This window comes from Pyrgilauda ruficollis, unplaced genomic scaffold, assembly GCF_017590135.1.
Source record: "Pyrgilauda ruficollis isolate IOZ18807 unplaced genomic scaffold, ASM1759013v1 scaffold9, whole genome shotgun sequence".
In the NCBI taxonomy this organism is placed as follows: domain Eukaryota; kingdom Metazoa; phylum Chordata; class Aves; order Passeriformes; family Passeridae; genus Pyrgilauda; species Pyrgilauda ruficollis.
This window is the reverse complement of record NW_024531043.1, coordinates 1,253,567-1,273,332: the sequence shown is the minus strand read 5'-3', so window position 1 is coordinate 1,273,332 and position 19,766 is coordinate 1,253,567. Positions and strand designations below refer to the sequence as shown.

General features: G+C 58.3%; 1 protein-coding gene across 2 annotated transcripts; it reads right to left on the bottom strand.

The window, feature by feature from the left end:
• Nucleotides 1-14,979: 14,979 nt before the first annotated feature.
• On the bottom strand, nucleotides 14,980-18,531 carry LIF (LIF interleukin 6 family cytokine). Of its 2 annotated transcripts, XM_041489001.1 has the most exons (3): nucleotides 18,495-18,531; nucleotides 16,597-16,775; nucleotides 14,980-16,453 (listed from the first exon to the last, which is right to left on the bottom strand). In XM_041489001.1, exons 1-3 carry the CDS (start codon nucleotides 18,511-18,513, stop codon nucleotides 16,016-16,018), a joined length of 636 nt encoding a protein of 211 aa, XP_041344935.1. In that variant the 5' UTR covers nucleotides 18,514-18,531; the 3' UTR covers nucleotides 14,980-16,015. The 2 variants fall into 2 exon arrangements, with proteins under 2 accessions (XP_041344935.1, XP_041344934.1); XM_041489000.1 differs by lacking the exon at nucleotides 18,495-18,531 and having other exon boundaries at nucleotides 16,597-17,893.
• Between the last annotated feature and the right edge of the window lie 1,235 nt (nucleotides 18,532-19,766).

Genomic DNA, 19,766 nt, shown 5'->3' with positions numbered 1-19,766 from the left:
TACTGGTTTCTTTTCCAAGCATGTCATGCTATATTCTCTTCATGGTACTCGTGTTTCTCCACAGGACGTGCAGTGAGGGGATGTTTACTCTCATGAAAGTCTGGGCTTGATAACAGGAAACGAAGTCCTTTGTGCAGTAGATTGACCTTGAATTACACACAGACCTTTTTTTCAGTAACAGAGAGTAAGACTGTGTAAAATACAAGAAAATGGTGTCTCCAGAAAACAAAACTGGCATTTGGAGTTGGCTAGAATGTGCCCAAGGCTCTGCCAGCCTCAGCTCCGTGAATGTCAGCCTGAGCAGGTGGTCGAGGCACAGCCACGGGTCAGGGCCTTGTAGGAGAATCAGGGGGACAGTTGCTTTTTGTCCCTCAATACTTTTCCTTAAAAGTTCACTCTAGACAGAAAAACGAAGCTGCATGTGCCTGTGGGTGAGGAGCAGTGCTGGGATGCAGGAGACCCTGCAGTGTGGGGACATTCAGAGGTTTAGGGAAGGACTCCCTCCCTCCCACTCTTTCCCCACAGAGGGAGTGCTGGCCTTTGGGGCAGGAACCATCTTAGGAGCCCTTGCAGGAGTTTTGTTACATGGATTTGATCTGTTGGATGTATCCAAGTGCTTCCTCAGTGTTATTAAAACAGCACTGCAGGATGCAGCTCCATTAATAACCAATAATTCCAGAGTGAAAGAGCTCTGCTTACATGCAAAAACCTACATGCAAAAACATGCTGAACTCTGCTCACACATCTCCAGCTGTTCTCTGCTGCAGCTCTCCAGGTACAAAATCACAGAATGGTTTTCATAGAAAGGGACCTTAAAGCTTACCTCACTCCTCCCCTGCCATGGGCAGTGACACTTGCCACAATCCCGGGTTATTCCACCCGACCTTGAACATTTCCAGGGATCCAGGGGCAGCCACAGCTGCTCTGGGCACCCTGTGCCAGGGCCTGCCCACCCTCCCAGGAACAATTCCTAATTCCCAATATCCCACCCATCCCTGCCCTCTGGCACTGGGAAGCCATTCCCTGTGTCCTGTCCCTCCATCCCTTGTCCCCAGTCTCTCTCCAGCTCTCCTGGAGCCCCTTCAGGCCCTGCAAGGAGCTCTGAGCTCTCCCTGGAGCCTTCTCCAGGTGAGCACCCCCAGCTCTCCCAGCCTGGCTCCAGAGCAGAGGGGCTCCAGCCCTTGGAGCATTTCCATGGTTTCCTCTGGACTGGCTCCAGCAGCTCCATGTTCTCCTTGTGCTGGGACTCCTGAGCTGGAGGCAGCTGTGCAGGTGGGGTCTCACCATGGAAGTTAATCTCCATCTTCCAGTCCCAGTATCTTCCCTGCCATTAGCTGAAGACTGGATCTTATCCATTGAAGGCAGTCACTTGCTGTTCATTCCTCCTGGAGCACATAGTCCCACATCAGCAGGGCTCTGGTGACTCCCAGCTGTGTCCCATAAGCAATGGGCTGGGAAGGGACAGCACAGGTAGTTACAACCTGTGTGTTCTCCTGAAAGCTTGGATCAACTTCCCATGGGTTCGGTCAGTTTTTATCCAGATCCTTTCCCCGACCTGGCTCCCCTCATTGCCAACAGCTGATAAGGGTGGAAGGGGAATTATCCATGGGGCAGGGACCCCAAGACCTCTTGTTTTGGCCCAAACCTCCACATTAACCGAGCTCAAGAGGAGCCAGAGCCTCTAGCACAGCACAAAAACTCCCCAAAAAAATTTGGTGTTATTCCATGGCAAATCAGTGCATGCTTCAGCACCTGGGAGATGCTGGCAAGCAGGACATCCAGGCACAGCTGAGTTGCCTGTACAATCAAATATTTCCCATTCCTGATAGTTGTTACCTGGTTTCCCTGCTGAAGTACTGGAATGACACTGAAATAAAAAAGAATTCAGGCCAGTTGCCTGACACTGTGTTCTTTATATTTTCAAAGAGCTGCACAGAGAGTTTAACTGGAAGCCTTGGAGCAGGAGTAGCCAAAAAAAACTCCAATCCCAGTATTTCAGTACATTTTAGCTAAGGCCAGATGGGCTCATCCAAGTGTACTTTGCTGCATGTGTTAATTTTGGGGAAGCTTTTTGTGCTTTAAAGCTTTTGGTGACTTGGAAATCCGACCCACAATCAACTCACAGTGCTTCTGTAAAGGAGATCTAAGGATTTGACATGGATGTGTCAATTTTCTGCTTTAAACAAAGACGTCAGCCTGCAAGTAAGCTTGCCATGGCAGTGGTGTGTTGGAGGGCCATTACCTACTTATATCCAAAAATTATTTAGCCGACTGGCTGGCCGCCTTTCCTTTTTCCCAGGCTCTTGGAGAGAATGTAAGAGCTGAGCTACTTGGCTACAAGAGATTTTCTCCTCTGGAATTGGCAGCTGCTCATTCCGGAAGAGCAGCAGCATATTTGGCTACTGATTGCAAAAGCAAAGGGAAAACCATTATTTTTTCATTTCGCTTTTTTAACTCTCCAGTGGGAGACATTGACTGTGTTTGGGTGACCCTCGTTGCTACAGCATTGCTAAGGCTTCCCTATTCCTTAAAAGTAAAAAATTAGGATATTCAGTTCTTAAAAATGCATATATTCCCCTTGGCCGGGCTCGGAGCAAGCGGGTGCCAAGTGTCTCATTGTGTCAGGCCTTACACAGCAGCACATTCGACGTCACGGCTTCATGAGTCAGGGTTTTCTGTCTGAAAAGGATCACGTCAAGAAAACCAGGACAAAAATTCCCTATAGCCCAGCAACAGAGCGTGCTGTGTAAGAAGCTCTGTTGGGAAGGAGAGTGAGCTGTGAGAGTCAGATCTGTCGGCCTGGGCATCCTTCCACGCCGGACAAAGGCAGTGACGGTCAGCACGGCTCCGTGATTCAAGTGCTTTGATAATCGCTCCAGGAGGAGCTGGGTCTGGCAGACCTGTGGCCGTGCTGTGGCTTTGCTGATGTCAGGGCACCTTTGAAGAGGCTCCACGAGCGCCTCATCGCTGAGGTGCCGGGGTAAGGAGGCCGTGCGGGACTGCGTGCGCCGTGGCTCCTGTTGAGACCTGCCGGGATCATCGCACAGAGCTGCCGGGAGCTCCGGGGCGTTGGAGGTGTTACATCACAGGGGCTCTGCTGCTGTCACCACCAGCCCCCTGCGCATCACTGCGGCAGGAAACGCTGCCCGTGGGCAGCCTTGGGGTTTTCAGCTGCTATTTCCTCTGCTTTCCATTAGTAATTCCATTAATCCATCAGCACTATTGCATCCGCAGGTCACAAGTTCTCTGTAAAGGAGGTTGAACATCTCATGTAAGAAGGGACAGGACACAGGGAATGGTTTCCCACTGCCAGAGGGCAGGGATGGATGGGATATTGGGAAGGAATTGTTCCCTGGCAGGATGGGCAGGCCCTGGCCCTGGATCCCTGGAAGTGCCCAAGATCAGGTTGGGAGGGGTTTGGAGCACCCTGGGCTAGTGGAAAGTGTCCCTACCCATGGCAGGGGGTGAGTTTTCAGGTCAGGATGAGTTTTCAGGTCCCTTCCAACACAAATTATTCTACAATTCTATGAGCTTTATGCCCACTATAAAGACAGAGAAGCTGAAATTCAAAGTGGAAGTGACTCTCCTGAGGGCACAACTCTGCCAGCCAGGAGTGATTTGACAGAGCCCAACAAATGGTTTGACAGGTGCTCTCAACAAATGCTTCTCTGCCATGTCTGATGTTGTGTAGATTTCTGTGAGGAGTTTCTTTTGTTAGTCCAGAATATTTCTGGAAAACCTTGTGAAGCAGGGCTTTGGGAAATTAATTTTCCCTAAATTCAGCAGTCTGCTGGGGGCCATCTCACTTTCTCCTGTGATCTGCACCTTAGTGGTGACATTTGGTATTTGAGGGAGGCATCAAAGAGAGGTGCATATGGAGGGATGTTGCTGAAGCTGAAACCCTTTCTGTTGGTGCACCCACTCCAATTTGAGATATTTGAGAGCTCTGACTGAAGGCCAACGGCCTTAAATTCCGTATTTGGTCAATGAAGAGAGATCAGCTCTTTCCCAGGGTGATTCAGAGTGGAGACAGGCTCTCCTTTTGAATCACTGAAGGAAGCCTTTCATCCCTCTCTCCGTTATCTGCAGAGAGACATCTCGCCCCCAACACTGGTCTTTGAATGAGCTGCTGTGGATCCCACCTGCACCCCACTGGTCTTGGCCAGCGAAACCTCTGGACTTGCTCCTGTGCCCTTGTGGGGGATGATCAGAAGTCCTGCTCAGGCACATTATTTTATGTCTGTGCAACTGAGGAGGCTTTGCACTTTCCTCTGGAGCATCTGTTGGGAGTTACGTCTGGAGGCAGAGATGGGCTGGATGGGCTTTAGGTCTGATCTGGCCATTCCTGTCTTCCTTTGATCTAGAATAATGTTTAGCCATTGCTTGCTGGTGAAGGAAGGACGAGGATTTTGCTGATTTCGGTATTTCTGCAGATTTTTTGAGAAACAAAGAGTCACTTTCTTTGGGTTTAGTGAGTCTGGAGATTAACACTGATCCCCATGAATCCTGTGGTGTGAGCAGCATTCCTGGGAGCTGTGTAGGGACTCCTTGGGTGAGCACAGCCTGCCCTGGGCTGGCTCACAGGGTGGACATGAGGGAAGATGGCTTGGTGTATGATAGTGGAGCAAAGATGGAATGAGATGGGAATCACTGGGGGCTGAGTTAGGGGTCATGTTCAGGTGGTTTTGCTGTCTATTTCCAGTTCCTCTGAAACTTGGTTTTCTGCTGAAAAACTGTCTCAGGAGGATTTATGTAAGGACACAGGAGCCACACTGAATTGGGGGACTGGTTTTTGAGCCTTATCTGTGGTGTTTTCTGAAGAAGACAACAGGTGAAAGAGGGTGATAAAATTCCCCTGGCTCCAGCCTCTGCTTCCAGGACATGGCGAAGGCAATGCTGGCCTCCTCAAGCCAAGACAGGAGGGAAAAACTCTTCATTCCTGGGAGTCCACCTGCTCTCCTGCTGCTGCTCCCACAGCCAAGGAACATTCCTTTGCTCAGGAAAGCAGGAACTCTGTGCCAGACACTTCCCCCCACTGCGTGGGCCGGGAGGAAGAGGAGGCCAGGCACGGCAGCTGCCCCTCGCCAGGCAGGAGCTTACGGAGAAAGCTGGATCCCTTCTGAGTAACCGTCAATTCCTAAGCCAAGCGAGGGTGCAGATTCCCTTTGCTGGGAGCAAGACAAGTCTGTTCTTGGTGGGAAGTTCCTTCGTGGAGGCTCACCTGGGGAAGAAGGAGGGGGATATGGGAACAGCCAGGCTGTGTGGGACTGTGGGGCCACAGCCTGCTCTGTGATGGGCCAGGGAGCAGTGGAGTGATTTCCCTGGCATGTCGGGATGTCTCACCCACAGACATGAATGAACAAAGGTGGGGGAGAACCTTGGGTTTCCCCTTGCCCAAGGTGCTCTCATTCCTGGTGCTTTCCCACTGAGACTCAAAGAGAAGCTGCCTTGCCCCTCTCCTTCCTCTTCCCAGCGTGGCACACGGCCAGGAAGGATCCTCATGGATCCAGGGACTCAGCTGTGTCCTGCATCAAAGGTGGGCAGCATCCAACAGTCTCCTCTGCTCTTCTCACAGAATCACAGAATAGTTTGGGTTGAAAGAGACATTTCAAGGTCATCCCATTCCACCCCCTGCCATGGGCAGGGACACCTTCCACTATCCCAGGTTGCTCCAAGCCCCATCCAGCCTGGCCATGGACGCTTCCATGGATCCAGGGGCAGCCACAGCTTCTCTGGGCACCCTGTGCCCAGACCTCCCCATCCTCACAGGGAGGAATTTCTCCCCAGTATCCCACCTAACCCTGCTCTCTGGCAGTAGGAAGCCATTCCCCCTTGTCCTATCACCCTTGTAAATGTCTTTCTTGTAGGTTACATTTAGGAACTGCAAGGCCACAATTAGGTCACCCCAAAACTTTCTCTTTTCCAGGATGAACAATCCCAGTTCTCTCATCCTTTCCTCGCAGCAGAGGGGCTCCAGCTTTTGGAGCATCTCTGTGGCCTCCTCTGGACTGGCTCCAGCAGTTCCAGGTCCCTCCTGTGCTGGGCCCCAGGGCTGGGGCAGCTCTGCAGGTGGGGTCTCACCCGAGTGGGGCAAGAGGGGCAGAAACTCCACCTCACTGCCCACGCTGGGAGATCAGCCCAGGGCATGGGGGGTGTCTGGGTCCAGTGCTCACGGCCAGGGCATGGCCAGCCCTCATCCAGCAGCACCCCAAAGTCCTTCTCAGAGCTGCTCTTGATCCCTTCATCCCCAGTCTGAACTGACCCCAGGGGTTGCTCCAGCCCAGGTGTAGCAGCACTAGTCCTGTTAAACCACATGAGATTCCCATGGACCCACTGCTTGAGCTTGCCCAGGTCCCTCTGGATGGCCTTGTCCTTTGGGTGTGTCACTGTTCAGCTCGGTGTCATCTGCAAACCTGCTGACCTCCATCCCTTCTTCTGTGTAACTAATGCAGATCCTAAATTCCACTGCTCCCAGCAGGGACCCCTACAGCAGCTGCAGCTGGGATTGAGATGCTCAAGCTCCAGCGAACTGCAGGATTCCACACAGTGCCTCCCTCCTGCCCTGCTCCTCGGGGCTGTCCCATACTTGGGCCAAATTCCTGGGCTCCAGACCAGGCTGAGCACCTGAAGGCTGCCTGTGCCAGCACCAGCCAGTTCTGGCTCTCTCCCAGCACACGGCGTCGGGAGCTGCGGGCTGACCCCGCGGGGCTGCGCCTGCCTCTGGCACCCAACACACCCCGGCGGGAATGGCAGGTGGCCACCAGCCAGGATTTCGGGCTGGGATGGAGCGCCCTGGCCCGTCCCTCCCTGCCAGCTGCCTGCAGTGCCCCGAGGCAGCGGCTTCGCAATTCCGAGCAGCGGAAGTGGCAGCCACACGTCGAGCCACTCCTGGCAGCGCCACGGGTCACTGCCAGCCCCGCCGGCCGCGCTTCCTTCCCCTCCGGCTCCCGGGAAGGGAAGCTGCCCCAGCAAAGTGCCCATCAGCAAAAAGGCTGCGGGTGCCGCAGGGACGCCCAGCTGCCTTTTGGATCAGCGCCCGAGGAACTTGGCAGGAATTGCGCCAGAAGAGTGGAATAGCAGAGCTGGGAGAGCCGGGGGATTTGGGAGATACAAACGGGATGAATCCAGCCACGGGGCTGGGGACAGTTGCTACCTCAGGTTATTTTTTGGAGGTGTTTGGATATTTCTAGGGAACTGCCCTGCCTGTGTTTTCTGCCCAGCTGGCTCTCTCCTCCCCTGTGGTTATGGAAAGATGTTTTTCAGCCAGAAGTGCCTTGGTTCCGCAGCGTTCCCCGCGAGCCGTGTGACACTGCCTCCAGCGCTGGGACCGGCGCTCAGTGCTTTCCCACAATAGGCCGGACACCGCTGTGAGGACGCCAAAAAACCTTCTGGCTCCAGAAGGGATTTAGCCCAGCAAAGCCTTTCTGCTGCCTGAATTCAACCCCTCATCCTGCCGTGTCCGAGCCAGTCTTGCTTCCATCTTCTCTCAACTGAGCTGCTTGCACATCCCAGCTGGGAAGCTGAGCTTGGGAGAAAGTCTGTGGCATTGGGGAGTGAAGCCTGGATATGCTGCGGTGAGCAGCTCCTGCGTGGGAGCGAGCTACATGCTCTGGATCCCTGTCCTGTCTCTTCCTGGGGCTCTTCCACAGGCAGCAATCCTGGAAAATCAGGAAGATCACTCCTGAATGTCTCTTGCTGTGGTCAAGGCCTCGGATTGTCTTGTTCCACCCTCCAGTGGCAGGCAGCAGACCGCTCTGCCCTGCTCCGCCACATCCCCTGCACCTCCCACTCCGCCTTCTCAGGCTCAGCAGGCGCTGGGCTTTTCCTGCCCCTCTGCCAGGCTGTTTCCCATGCTGGGTCAGGGCTTTCTCAGTGATCACCTCATCCCGTGAGCTGGCAGCCGGTGGAAGAGTGGTTCCCATGCTCTGCCAGACACTGCCAAAGTCGCTGCCAGATCCTGCTCTGAAGCCTGCCTGCACCAGCTCGGATTCCCAGTACTCTCCCATCCCATCCTTGGGCACCATTTTGGTGGTCCCCATCCAGCTCAGCCCCTAAACTGGTGCTGACACCTTTGCAGGCAAATAGATCTGTACCCAGCAGTCCCCTCTGGTGCCACCAGCCTTGTGCCCACTGGGAGAGGGCGGCATCTCTCCTCCCACCTCTCTCCAGGCGTTTGCTGCAGAGCTCGCGTGCAGGCAGCTGGAGGGAGTCAGAGGAGCCGCTTAGAGAAAATCTGGGCAAAGACAAGGGAAAAAAACTCCTGGGACCTGGCAAGAACCTACACAAGTTTCCATGAGAAATCCAACGTGGCCATCCAGCCCGTCTGTGCTGGAGCATTCCCAGGCCTCTCCCGGGGTCAGCAGCGTTGCCAATGCCCACCCAACTTTCGGCAGAGCCCTGACCAAGCCTGGTCTCCTGCCCATGGCTCCAGCAGCTCCTGATCCCATTCTGCCTCCCTGCTGCCAGTTCCCAGCCGCCCAGGGAGCTGTCTGCCTCCCGTTGCTCCCGTGACATATTTATTGCTATCAGTTTAGTCTTTAATTTCCTTTGTTTCAGAATATCTGACGGCGCAATTAAGAAGGCCCGAAGGGAAGCGTGTGTGTGCTCGGTCATCAGACCTGCGGTTGCCGTCTGTCTGGAAGCGGTGCTGGAGCGGGGCTCGGCAACAGCTGCCAGGCTTCCAGGCTTGTTTTCATTTTCTAAGAGGTTAACTGAGAGCCCGACGCGAAGAGACACCCGTACACACCCAGAAACCCCGCCACACACACGGAGCCACACGCACCCGTACGGAAACACACACATAAACACAGATGTGGGCCGGCACGGGGACATGTAAACACAGCCCTGCGCGGAACCAGCCCCGAGAACGCGGGATGGGACCTGTCTTATCCCGGCTTTCCCCAGGCCGTGGTGTGGCAGGTCGGGGCTGCCGCACGGGGAGCGAGGAGCCCTCACACCCTGCACCTCCAATCCATGGAGTGCAGCTTGTTCTGCCCCAGCTCCGGCATGGTGGGGCAGGTCCCTCCCGCTGCTAGACCGAGACCTTCTGGGGGAAGAGCCTGGTCACAGTAGCTGCGAAGAGGCACAGCTGGAGCTTGTTTCCTCCCAGGCTTGGCTGCAAGGCGAGCATGCGAGGATGTGGATGCGTCCAGGGTCGGGACTGCGGAGCTCTCTCCGCCGGCACCGGGAGCCAGGCTGGGCCCCTCTGTCCCGGTGTGCTGGAGGGAGCAAGGGAAGCTTTAACATTAATTACAGCAGGGTTAGGAAAGGAGAAAGCCTTTCACTTTGTCCCTAGGGATTGGTAAATCCTAAGGAGTTGCAGGTCCTGGTGCCCTGGAGACTGGTGGTGCTGGGTCAATGGGGACTTGTGGTACTGGGGTGGTGAGGACTGGTCCTGTTGGGGTGCTGGGAACTGAAGGTACTGGGGTGGTAGGGACTGGTGCTAGTGGTTGCTGGGATGATGTGGACCAGTGTGTCAGGGTGATGGGTGACAGTGGTGTCAGGATAATGGTGACCAGTGGTGCTGGGGTGATGGGACCAAAGGTGTTGGGGTCACCTGTGAGCCCAGGGTGATGAGCACCTCAGAGAACCAATGCTGCCCCACAGCAGGCTGACACACAGCAGCACCAAGGTGAGGTGTTTGCCAGCACAATTTGGCAACACCAAAGTGGGGTGACCACAGCTTCCGCATGGAAATCCCCATCCCAGAGCCTGGCAGGCACCCCAACAGCTCTGCCAGGAAGAGACAGACTTTACCCACCCATGGCCGTCCTTCCTGATCCAACAGCAGAGCCCATGTGGGAAATGCCAGGCTGGGAATAAAGCAAGGAGAAATCTTTCTAGGAGCAGGTTTGTGCCTCACAATGCCCAGCTGCAGAGGACAATCTCCAGTGGCTTTTAAGGGCTGGGTTCATGCTGCTGCCGTGGGGCCTCATTTGGAGCTTGCTCCTCTCCCGCTCCTGCCTTCACAAGACGTGTAGGAACTTCCTATCTCTGGAGCCTCGGGCCCTTAGTCAAATTTGGTTGGCAGCCACAGGCGCGCACACGCTCGCCCGGCAGGATTGCACGCACACCTTGTTTTCTTAGGAAACAAGAGGGGAGCGTGACCCAGGCCAGGTAGCACTCCATTCTGCTGTAATAAATGAACATGTCAACTCTTCTGGCCCTAAAACCTGTCCCAGATGCACTGAAGGCCAGGGGGGAAGTTTGGCATCCTCATGGTGAGCTCAGCCAGGTGAGGGAGGTGCAGCCAAGTTTGGTGGGACACCCAAGGTGCCCATCAAGGCTCAATCCCTGCCTTGCTGCAGGCATGGGCTGGGGGTCCTCAGCAGAGGGGTCCTGCTGCTGTTTGGTTTATTTCCCTGCTGCTGAGCAGGGAAATAAAGGATGGGACATCCCCAGTTTTAACTGGGAGTGTCCCCCTGTTCCCCTGTGGTGCCACTGGGCTGGAAGTGCTGCTGTGCCCTGGGGTTGGAGAGTGTGAGGAGAGTAAAGAGTGGGGACAGACCCCTCAGTCTCAGCCAGGGCTGGTGTCCCTCTCCCCTTCATATTGAGAGGAACCTCTTCTTTCCTTTCCTCTGTTTCTCCAGGAATCTCCACTCCTTTTGCTGACTCCCTGAATTAGTTTTAGTGGGCAAAGGGACAGCAGGGGTTCATCTTCCCCCAGAGCTGCACTGATGTGCAGCCAAACGTGGCACAACCCTGTGTGTCCTACAGGGCTGGAGGCCATGAGCTGGGACAGGGGGCTTCAGTGGCATGTACCCTCTCTGCAGCCCTGGCTCCAAGGAGCCTGGGGACCTGCCACAGCTCCTGCTTAGTCCCAGGGCTGGTCCTTCGCCACCATCCCTGCCATCCTAATGGGTCTCTCCCAGTGTTGCCTGCTCCTCTGGAAGCCTGCTTGGGATTTGCTTCCAAACACTTTTCTTCCCATCTCTTCACTCTTGCCAGCCCTCTACCTCATCACAAATTGTTCTCCCTTTCCTTAGGTGAGATCTTTCCCTGGAGCCCTGATTTCCCCCTAGGGCCAGGAATTATGTAGGCTCAGGCCATCTGAAATGCCTTGTTAAGCAGATGTGTCTCAAACAGCTTCAACCTCACAGGTCCTGCTGAATTTTGGGTTTTGGGCTCAGTCTTCAAGGCAGATTCCACATCCCATGAGACCCTAGTGGAGCAGGAGTTCCACAGAACTAGTGGAACTAGTGGAGCAGATGTTCACTCCCGTTTGGGCACTGATGACCGGGTGCTCTGCATGCTGAGGGTCTGGCCAGGGCACTGAGCACTTTATCGAGGCTCCTCCATAGGTGCCAAGCGCACCCGGGGCTGTGGAAGTGCCCCGGTCTCTGTTGGAGGGCGATAGCTGCGCAGAGATAACAGCGCTATCAGATCCCCGGGGCTGGCCCCGCCCGTCTCTCCAAGGCAGCCCGAAGCATCCCCTCCCTGAGGGAGAAGGGTCCCTAAGCCCCATGCGGGGGGGTCTCCAGCCAGCCCCAAGCTGGGGTGCAGCAAGGAGAGGCCGCTCCAGCAGCTCCACAGGGCTGGAGTTGACCCCTCTCCAAATGAGACTAAACACTTGCTGAGCAAAGCTACCGACAAGGGTCTCGGGGGACCACTGGGGATGTGTCATCCTGCTCCCGAGCCAGCCCCGAGCTCCAGCGGTGTCACACAGAGAGCGGCTCTGCCGGGGGGTCCGGATCCTGGCCGCTGCCCTCCCCCCGGCTCTTGCGGGCCTGTGCCAGGTCCCCTGCTGGGCACGGGGGCGGCTCTCGGAGCCGGGTCCTGCGACAGAGGTTGCGTTCGTCTCGCCTCCAGCCCATTGTCTTGTTTATTTGTCACGGTTGGTCCCCAATTAGGAGTTCGAGCCGTTTGGGACAAGAACTGTTTCTTCCCATGTGAGCGCGCGGTTCCCTCTCCGCCGGGCTGTGATGTGGCCGGCGACCCGCAGGAGCATCTGCTATTGCAGCAACAGTGCCCGAATGCGTTTCAGATGGGCTCGGCTCTGCTTTGCGTGCTCGGGCCGGCGGCCAGCCCTGGATGGAGCCTCCAGCCGGCCCTCGGGATGCGATGTTCCCGTCCTCGGGGACCCGGCTTGAGGACCTGCTGGGAGGATGGTCACCAGCCAAACGCGTCTGGCCGAGCCTTGGGGGCACCCCTGGGTGGGGAAGGGGCTCTGCCGTGGGCACCAATGGGTCCGACCCCAGCCTGAGGGCACACGGGGGAAGGCGGGATGCTCCACCTGGGATCTCTCAGGGAGCGACCCGACCGCCACCCCCGGCTCTGCCGGCGAGGTCAGCCCCGCTCGGGATGCTCCCGCCGGCTCGGTGCCGGGGATGCAGCGCGGGTCACGCCGCGCAGGGGACGCGCAGCCGGCGGTGCCCCAGCCCCGCACCTGCCCCGCGGACGGCAAGTCCCGTCTGGCCGGTGGCCCCGGGGCAGCGCAGGGCCCGTCCGGCCGGGTTCGCGCGGCGTCAGGCAGCACATGATCCGCGCCGCGGGGCCAAGGGCTGAGGTCAGTCAGTCACACCCAGGCAGCGGCACTGACTTCACCGCGGGCAGGAGCAGCTCCTCACGTATCCCGCTCCCCGAAGGCTGGCTGACCCGCCGCTCGGGGCCCGTGGTCAGGCCGCTCCGTTATCGGGGCGCGGGCATCGCTCCCATCGCAACGGATGGCTCCCCGGAGCCCCTCCTGGCCCTCGTCCCAGCCTACAGAGTTTCTCTGGTCCTGGGGCCGAAGGGGAGTCACTGACAGGGTCCTGCCGGTGCCGCTGGGGAAGCCGCAGCGCCGGGTCCTTCGCGGCGCTCCCGGTCCGGCTCGCGGGGCTGGCCCGCTTCCCCGGGGCGCCGGCTGGGTGGGATCAGCCGCTGGCTGAGGTAATTGAAAGCCCTTTCCATCTCTCCCGAGTCTGGGATGAGCAGAGCAGCGCGTCCTGCCTCGCTGGGGCGATGGCACGAGCCGGGGGTCACCGCCGGCCCCGAATCCCAAACCTCACGGGAGGATAGAGGAAGGGATTTGGGGAATTTTAGGGGCTTGTCCACGCATTTCCAGGGAAGGAAGAGTTAATACCGCGCCTGCTGCTAATGAGCCTTAACTGGGAATGACCCGACACAGGGGAGAAGTGAACCCATTGTCCTCGCCTGTGTTTGACTGTCTTCCAGGGAGACTCATGAAACGCAGAGCCGGGGCGTGAGTTCCCGATTTATGTCAGGAGGCTGTGATTTATTCTATTTATTTATTTTTGCCATCTGGTTGAGGAGGGTTGTTGAACGCAAGCGTGAGAAATCCAGATGTGCACGGCTCCTCGCTCACATCGTCCCCAGCCCAGCTCCCGGCCCCGCCGGGCCCGACCCTGTCCCCGGGCCCTGACAGCCCTGGAGCTGCCCGGGGCGGGTTTGTGGCACCCCACGGCACCTTCCATGTCCCTGGCGGGGATGAACTGTGGGTGTTGACACAAGGAAAGGCTACGTTTGGATGTCCAGCCCTGAACTTCCCAGCATGGGAATTGTTGGCCACATAATGCCGTGGTAACCATAGCCATGGGGACACCTGTATGTCCCCAGCTGCAGGGTCAGGTCAGCTGGCAGCCATCAGGGTACCATGGTGACAGGTGCTGCAGGACTGGTCCTGGGGCATAATGCCCATCCTAAAGTGATGATGCCCTGCCCCATGCCTCTGTTTTTTGGGGGGGGGGGGGGGTGTATTGCTTTGAGTGCATTGTATCCCACAGTGCAGGTAGGAAACGAGCCCCACAAATGGGCTGCAATTCCAAAATGGGCATCCTATAGGGAAGGGACACAGGGGACACCCAGGGCCCCTTCCCCGGTGGCAGGCTGGATGATGGAAGAAAGCCACATCAGGCATGGGGAGACACCATGGCATCCAGGGATGTCCCTGGGTGTCTCGGCTGTGGGATGGAGGAGCCCGTTCTCTTTTGGCATTTGCCCCTTCCATGAAGGGACAGCAGGGCCAGGCTGGAAATGGGCACCGCTGGCCCTGCTGTCACCACAAGGCTGCCACTGGCACAAGGCAGTGCCAGTCTGGGGTCAAACCCATGCCACAAAACCTCCCATAGGAGCTGAGGGGCACAACTGGGCAACACGGCCCTGCAGGGCAGAGGAACAGGGGCTTAGGGGGCAACTTCTGGATTTCTGTGGTGATCTTTAGGTTGGGGCTCCTCTGAGACATGAGAGATGATCACACAGGATCTTAGCTCATCCGCTTGCTGTCTCATGCCTGGGAGGTTTGGCCAGTGGCCCAAGGGCTCTGGAGGAGGAGGAAAATTTCATCATCCTGCTCCAACGTCTCCTGTATAATCAGGCTCTTGTTAACCGATACAGCCCCATGCGAGGCGCTCGCTGAGCACTGGGCTGCTGGTGCAGCCTTAGGTGGTCTTGGCCCCGGCAAAGCTCTGCTGAGCCTCTCCCAGCACAGCCTGGGAAGCGGCTTTGATTTTATCTGGTGTGTCCCCTCCACCTCGCACATGCTCACTCAGCTCCCTCAGCCTCCTCCCAGCCTTTCTCCGTTTCCACAGGAACTTCCAGGGTTGGCAGAGTGGGGCTCCCCACACCACGGTGCTCCACACCCTGGGATGGTCCCCTCACTGTGGTGGTGCCCATGCCATGATGCTCCCCACGCTGCCGTGGTACCCACACCACGATGCTCCCCGTGCCAGGACAGTCCCTGCACCACAATGGTCCCTGCACCACGATGGTTCCACATCATCCCAGCACTTCTGAGCAGCTGGTGAGTCAATTTAAACATTCCTCCCACCTGGAAAAATATATTTCAAATCAGCCATCCTATAGCAGGCGGGAAGGCAGGAAGGAACAAGGTGACAGGGGACTGTGATCCCCAGCCATGCCTTGAAGGTTTTTTTTCCCTGAGGGTGCTTTAGGGGAGCAGAGGTGTCTGAGGGTGAGCACAAACGGCACCCAAGGAAGAGCAGCCAAATACAGTCTGTTTCTATTGGTTTATTTTAAAAAAGTAGAGCAAGAAATATAAAAAAATAAATATTTAAATAGAATTCCAGGAATATATTACCACAAATCTTATTATTAATTATTAGCAATTATTGGCAATAAAATAGTTAAAAGTCAGTTCTCAGTGCACTCTGGGCTTTCCACGAAGGCAATAAATAACCCTCACAGCCCGCTCTGGTGTCAGGAACGCGCCAGCGCCACCTGCCACCGACCTGGGGCCCGTCCCTCTGTCCCCACGTCCCCATATCCCACATCCCTATGTCCTTGTGTCCCCGTATCCCATGTACCCATGTCCCATGTCCCCGTGTCCCCTTGTCCCATGTCCCCACCAGGGCTGCATTCAGCCGTGTAAAGCCCAGCTCTTGGTCATTAGTACATTCAGAGCTCTTCCGAAGGGAAAAGCACTTTTCCAAAGGAGAGGACCGTGCCCCGCCGTGCCCGCGCGGGGGGATGATGCTCCACAGTGGGGTGACTGTCCCACACAGGTGGCCTTGTCCCAGACAGTGGGACCCAGCCCTAGCTAGCACAGCCACCAGTTTGCGGCTCAGTACCTTCAGTTTGACTCCTTGCAGGGGAACCCAGCCTTAAAATGTGCAGGGGGAGCGTGTCCCCATGTCCCCACTTGTCCAAGTCCCTGCATCCCAGTGGCCTTCCTCACAATCTTTTCTCCAGGGAAGCGACAGCTTTCAGGCGGTGCTCAAGGGCATCTGTCCGGGTGCTCTCCATAATGACACCGTCTGTGGGGGACAGAGTCCGGCCCTGCCGCCACCCCCACAGCCCACGGGAGCCCGGGGATGGCTGAGGCACATCCTGGGACCAGCCCGTGCTCCTCGGAGATGCGCTGCCTCGTCCTGCTGGATGCCGGCTCTGCTCTGCCCGGGACACTCCGGGCTGCAACGTTCACCCCCTCAAGGGGTAATAAATTACCGGAGGGCGGATGGGGCCGACGAAGGGTCTGGGTAATAAATAGGGAGGCGGGAATGCGGGAGGCAGCGGTGGGGGCCGCCCAGCAGCAGAGAGGCAGCGTAGCCGGGGCGGGCGCTCATGAGGGGCTGAGATGAGGTAGGAGGACACGTGCTGCCTGGCCGATGACCTGCACGTACTTCCTGAGCACCTGGCAGCCCTGCTGCTTCTTCTTGAAGGCGCTCTTGCCCTTGGAGCTGTCCCCGTACCTGACGTCCACCTGGAAGATGTTGTAGTTCTTACAGAGGAGGCAGGTGAGGTTGGAGATGAGGCCTCGGGTGGTCTTGGTGGTGTTGTGGAGCCGCTCAAGGAGCTCTTTGGCCATGGGGTTCAGCTCCTCCTGGTCGCGCGTGATGTTGCCCAGCGAGGCGTTGAGGAAGGCGAAGAGCTTGTACATGGCCACCATCACCTCCTTCCTCTCGCTCGTCCGGTTCACGCGGAAAGCGGGGAAGAAGATTCCGGCGGGGTTGCAGAGCTTGTCGCTCTCGCTGCTGAACGGCTCTCCCTGGCACTTCAGCTGGGAGGAGAGGCGAGCGTCACCCCACGTCACCCCATGTCCCCCCTGCCACCGTCCCCGCGGTGTCCCCAGCCCTTCCCCTTCATGCCCCTGGGGCTCAGTCCCCCCGCCGTGATCCCCGGCCGTCCCCGAGCGCCACTTACGTAGAGGCTGAAGAGTTCCTGGGCGGTGGCGTTGAGCACGGCCACCTGCCTGCGGGTCTGCTCCTGCACGTTGGAGCGGCACAAGCCGTGGCTGGGGCAGCCGGAGCCGGTGACCAGCAGCGCCCGGCCGGCCACGGGCCGCCGCTGCAGCAGGAGCAGGGCCACGAAGGGCACGACGCCTGTGTGGGGAGAGAGGCCGCTGTCACGGTGGGGACCGGGACGAGGCGATGCTGGCCCATCACGTTGTCGCTGATGCATCCACCCAGGATGATCCCAGTTCCAGGCACCCAGAGGGAGGGTGTCCAGCTGGAGCAGGGACTCACCCGCCGGGGTGTGCGCCCAGATCAGCTGGAATCCCCAGACCCCCCGCTCTGCCGTCCCGGCCGTGCCGCAGCTCCCATCCCGCTGCCGTCCCCCTCACCTGCCCCCCGGCAGGCGCTCCCCCGCCTCCCTTCCCGGCGAGGGGCCCCGCAGCATTCCCACATTTCGCAACCGGCCCGGTGGCGACCTGTCGTGTTTAATCAAACGTGCAAGACGCTTTTTCCTCCGTTATCCTGGTCCGGGCGCTACGGGAGCAAGGCCCCACCCCGGCCCGGCTGACTCAGCGGGGCTCCCGCAAGGAAACCTGCTCTCGGCATGCCCTCCCTCCTTCCTCCCGTTCCCGGCCCCACGGCCTGCCTCAGTTTCCCCGTCTGAGAAGTGGGCGCAGTGCCGAGGAGCCCTGGGGAGAGACGACGCAGCTGCCGGAGACTCCAGCCAGGAAGTCCCTGGACGCGGAACAAGGGGACCCTTGAGCCGCCGGCAGCTGGGTCGCCCCGCGTTCCGTGCTGAGAGCGGGGCGCTGCAAGCCTCAGTCCGCTGGGATCCCCCCAAACCGGGATCCACCCGTGCTCGGAGAGGCCAAACCGCCTCTGGAGCCCGCCACTGCCCTGGGCGACCTCGGGCAGGGTGGCCAGGGTGTCCCCGCCGCTGGGTGACCTGGATGCCACCAGCAGGGCCCCGTCAGGGTGGGGGTCCCGTGCCCCGCCGCGGTGGGACTGCCGGGCGAAGTCCCCGGGCAGTGACGAGCGCCGAAGTCGCCAGCACTTGTCAGCGCCTCGGACGTGCCGCCGGTGCCGGGTAATCCGAGCCTCGATTTATTTACCCTGCCCAGGTGGGAGAGGATTTACCTGGGCGTGTTCCAGTCCCTGACCCCCCGCTCCCCTCCTGCACGGGACGGGGGGACCCTGCCACCCGCTCCCCCGGGGCCCCGGCTGTTCCTAGGGGATGCAGATTCCCGGAGCCTCAGGAGCCCCTCTCGCTGTGCCCCCCCGGCCGCTGTTCCGCCCATTCACAGCTGGGCAGGGAGAGGCTCTGCCCCACGTGTGCCGGGATCTGGGTGGGTGGGGAGTCCCCAGTGGGTGCTGCCCCGTGGGACCCCCAGAACGGCTTCTGGGCTGGGGGCTGCTCCCTCCGATCCCCCTCCTGCACTTGGCAGCCTCCCCATCCTTCCATCGCTCCCGGCACGGCAGCGGCTTGAGGCATCGGGAGACCCAGAAGGAGGAAAAGCGGCAGCGGGGGAGAAAGTATTTAAAAGTAAAAAAAATTAAAAAAAAAAATTCCCCCCTCCTAGAGATTTTTTTTTTTTTCCTTGGAAGCATTTCCAGTTATATAAGTGTCCAGATGTTGGCTGGACCGCGCCAGCGCCGCGCTCCGCTCCCGCTGCCAATTCCCAGAGATGCTCATCCCGGGGGGGACGCAGCGCGGCGGGAGCCCTCGCTCCGGCTCCAGCGGCGGCATCCAACCGGGACCCGCCTGCGCCAGAGCATCACCGGCAAAAGGAGAGGAGGGGGAGGAAAAAAGGGGGAGGGGGAGAAGGGGAAATAGTATCCCCGAAGTCGATTTTTTTTTTTTTTTACCTGCCGGCACGAACTTCATTGTGAGCCGCGTCCCGGGAGCGACTTAATAGGGATTGGTGTTGGCAGAGGAAGTTTTCAGAAATTCATGTTCATACTGGGGGACTTCTCGGGGTTTATATACCGGTCCGGCAGCCAGCCTGCGGAGTCAGAGGGAGGAGAAGAGCGGGGGGGGGGAGAGAATCATCGGATCGGCTATAGTTACTTCCATTGAATTTGGGAATCAGGAAGTCGGAGGGCTTAAACATGATTATTCGAAATAAACTTCTGAGAACAAGCACTGTGTCCTCTTTTGTTTTACGCGCGGGCTCGGGGAAGTGGGTGGGCTGGAAGGGATGAATTGAAGCCCCCCCAAGGGAGGTGCACATGGGGTTCGGGGGTGTCGAGGAGCGGCGGAGAAGGAGCGGTGCTGGGACTCGGGAGCCGCAAGCACTGTCACCCCCGGGGCCCCCTCCCCGGGCCGAGGCTTCCCCGCTGGCTGCCGGAGCAAGCAGTAAAACGAAGGCGGTAAAAAGCTCTGGTTTGGGGTTTGTTTGGAGTTTTGGAGGGATGGAAGGCGCGGGGAAGTGGTGGTGGGGTGCCGCACTCCGCGGTCACGGTGGGATGGCCGCGGTGGCAGCGGTGTCCCCCAGCCCGCCGCTGGCTCATCCCTTTGGGCAAAAGTATTATCAGTAAAGGGTGGGTTTCTGCAGGAAAAAGGACAAACCCAGCCAGGGGAGAGGCCGGACCGGCCCCCCCCGGGTTAACCCTTCCCTAGGCGGGGCTGTCCCCTGCCTGGAGCGGGCAGAGGGTGCTGGAGAGGACAGGAGGGCGCTGGGTCACCGTCTCGTGGGGACTCCGTGGGATCAGGACACTGCGGGGCTGTTCGCTGCCCGATGTGGGTGAAAAACAGGTTAAATTGATTTTTTTTGGTCCTTCTCTGTATTTTTTCTCGCCGGGGCCGACCTGAAGCTTTAATCAGGTTTAGCAAGTTTGTGCCCCGGCAGGTGAACCGGCGGTGACAGTCCAGGAACGATGACGCAAGAGCCGCCACGACCCCGGGCGTCCTCCCTTTAAGGGGGGACACGAGGGGGGACAAGAAGATGCCTCTGTACCAGCGGGGCAGGGCCATAGCTGCTGCGTGCCTCAGTTTCCCGGTGCAAGAACCAGCCTGGTCTGCCGGTGGCATTGATGCCCCAGCCCAGTTTAGCCCAATCTGTTCCTAGCGGGACATCAGGGATGAGCTGGGGACTGTGGAGGGTGGGGACGATGAGATCCATCTCCCTCCCTGCAGCC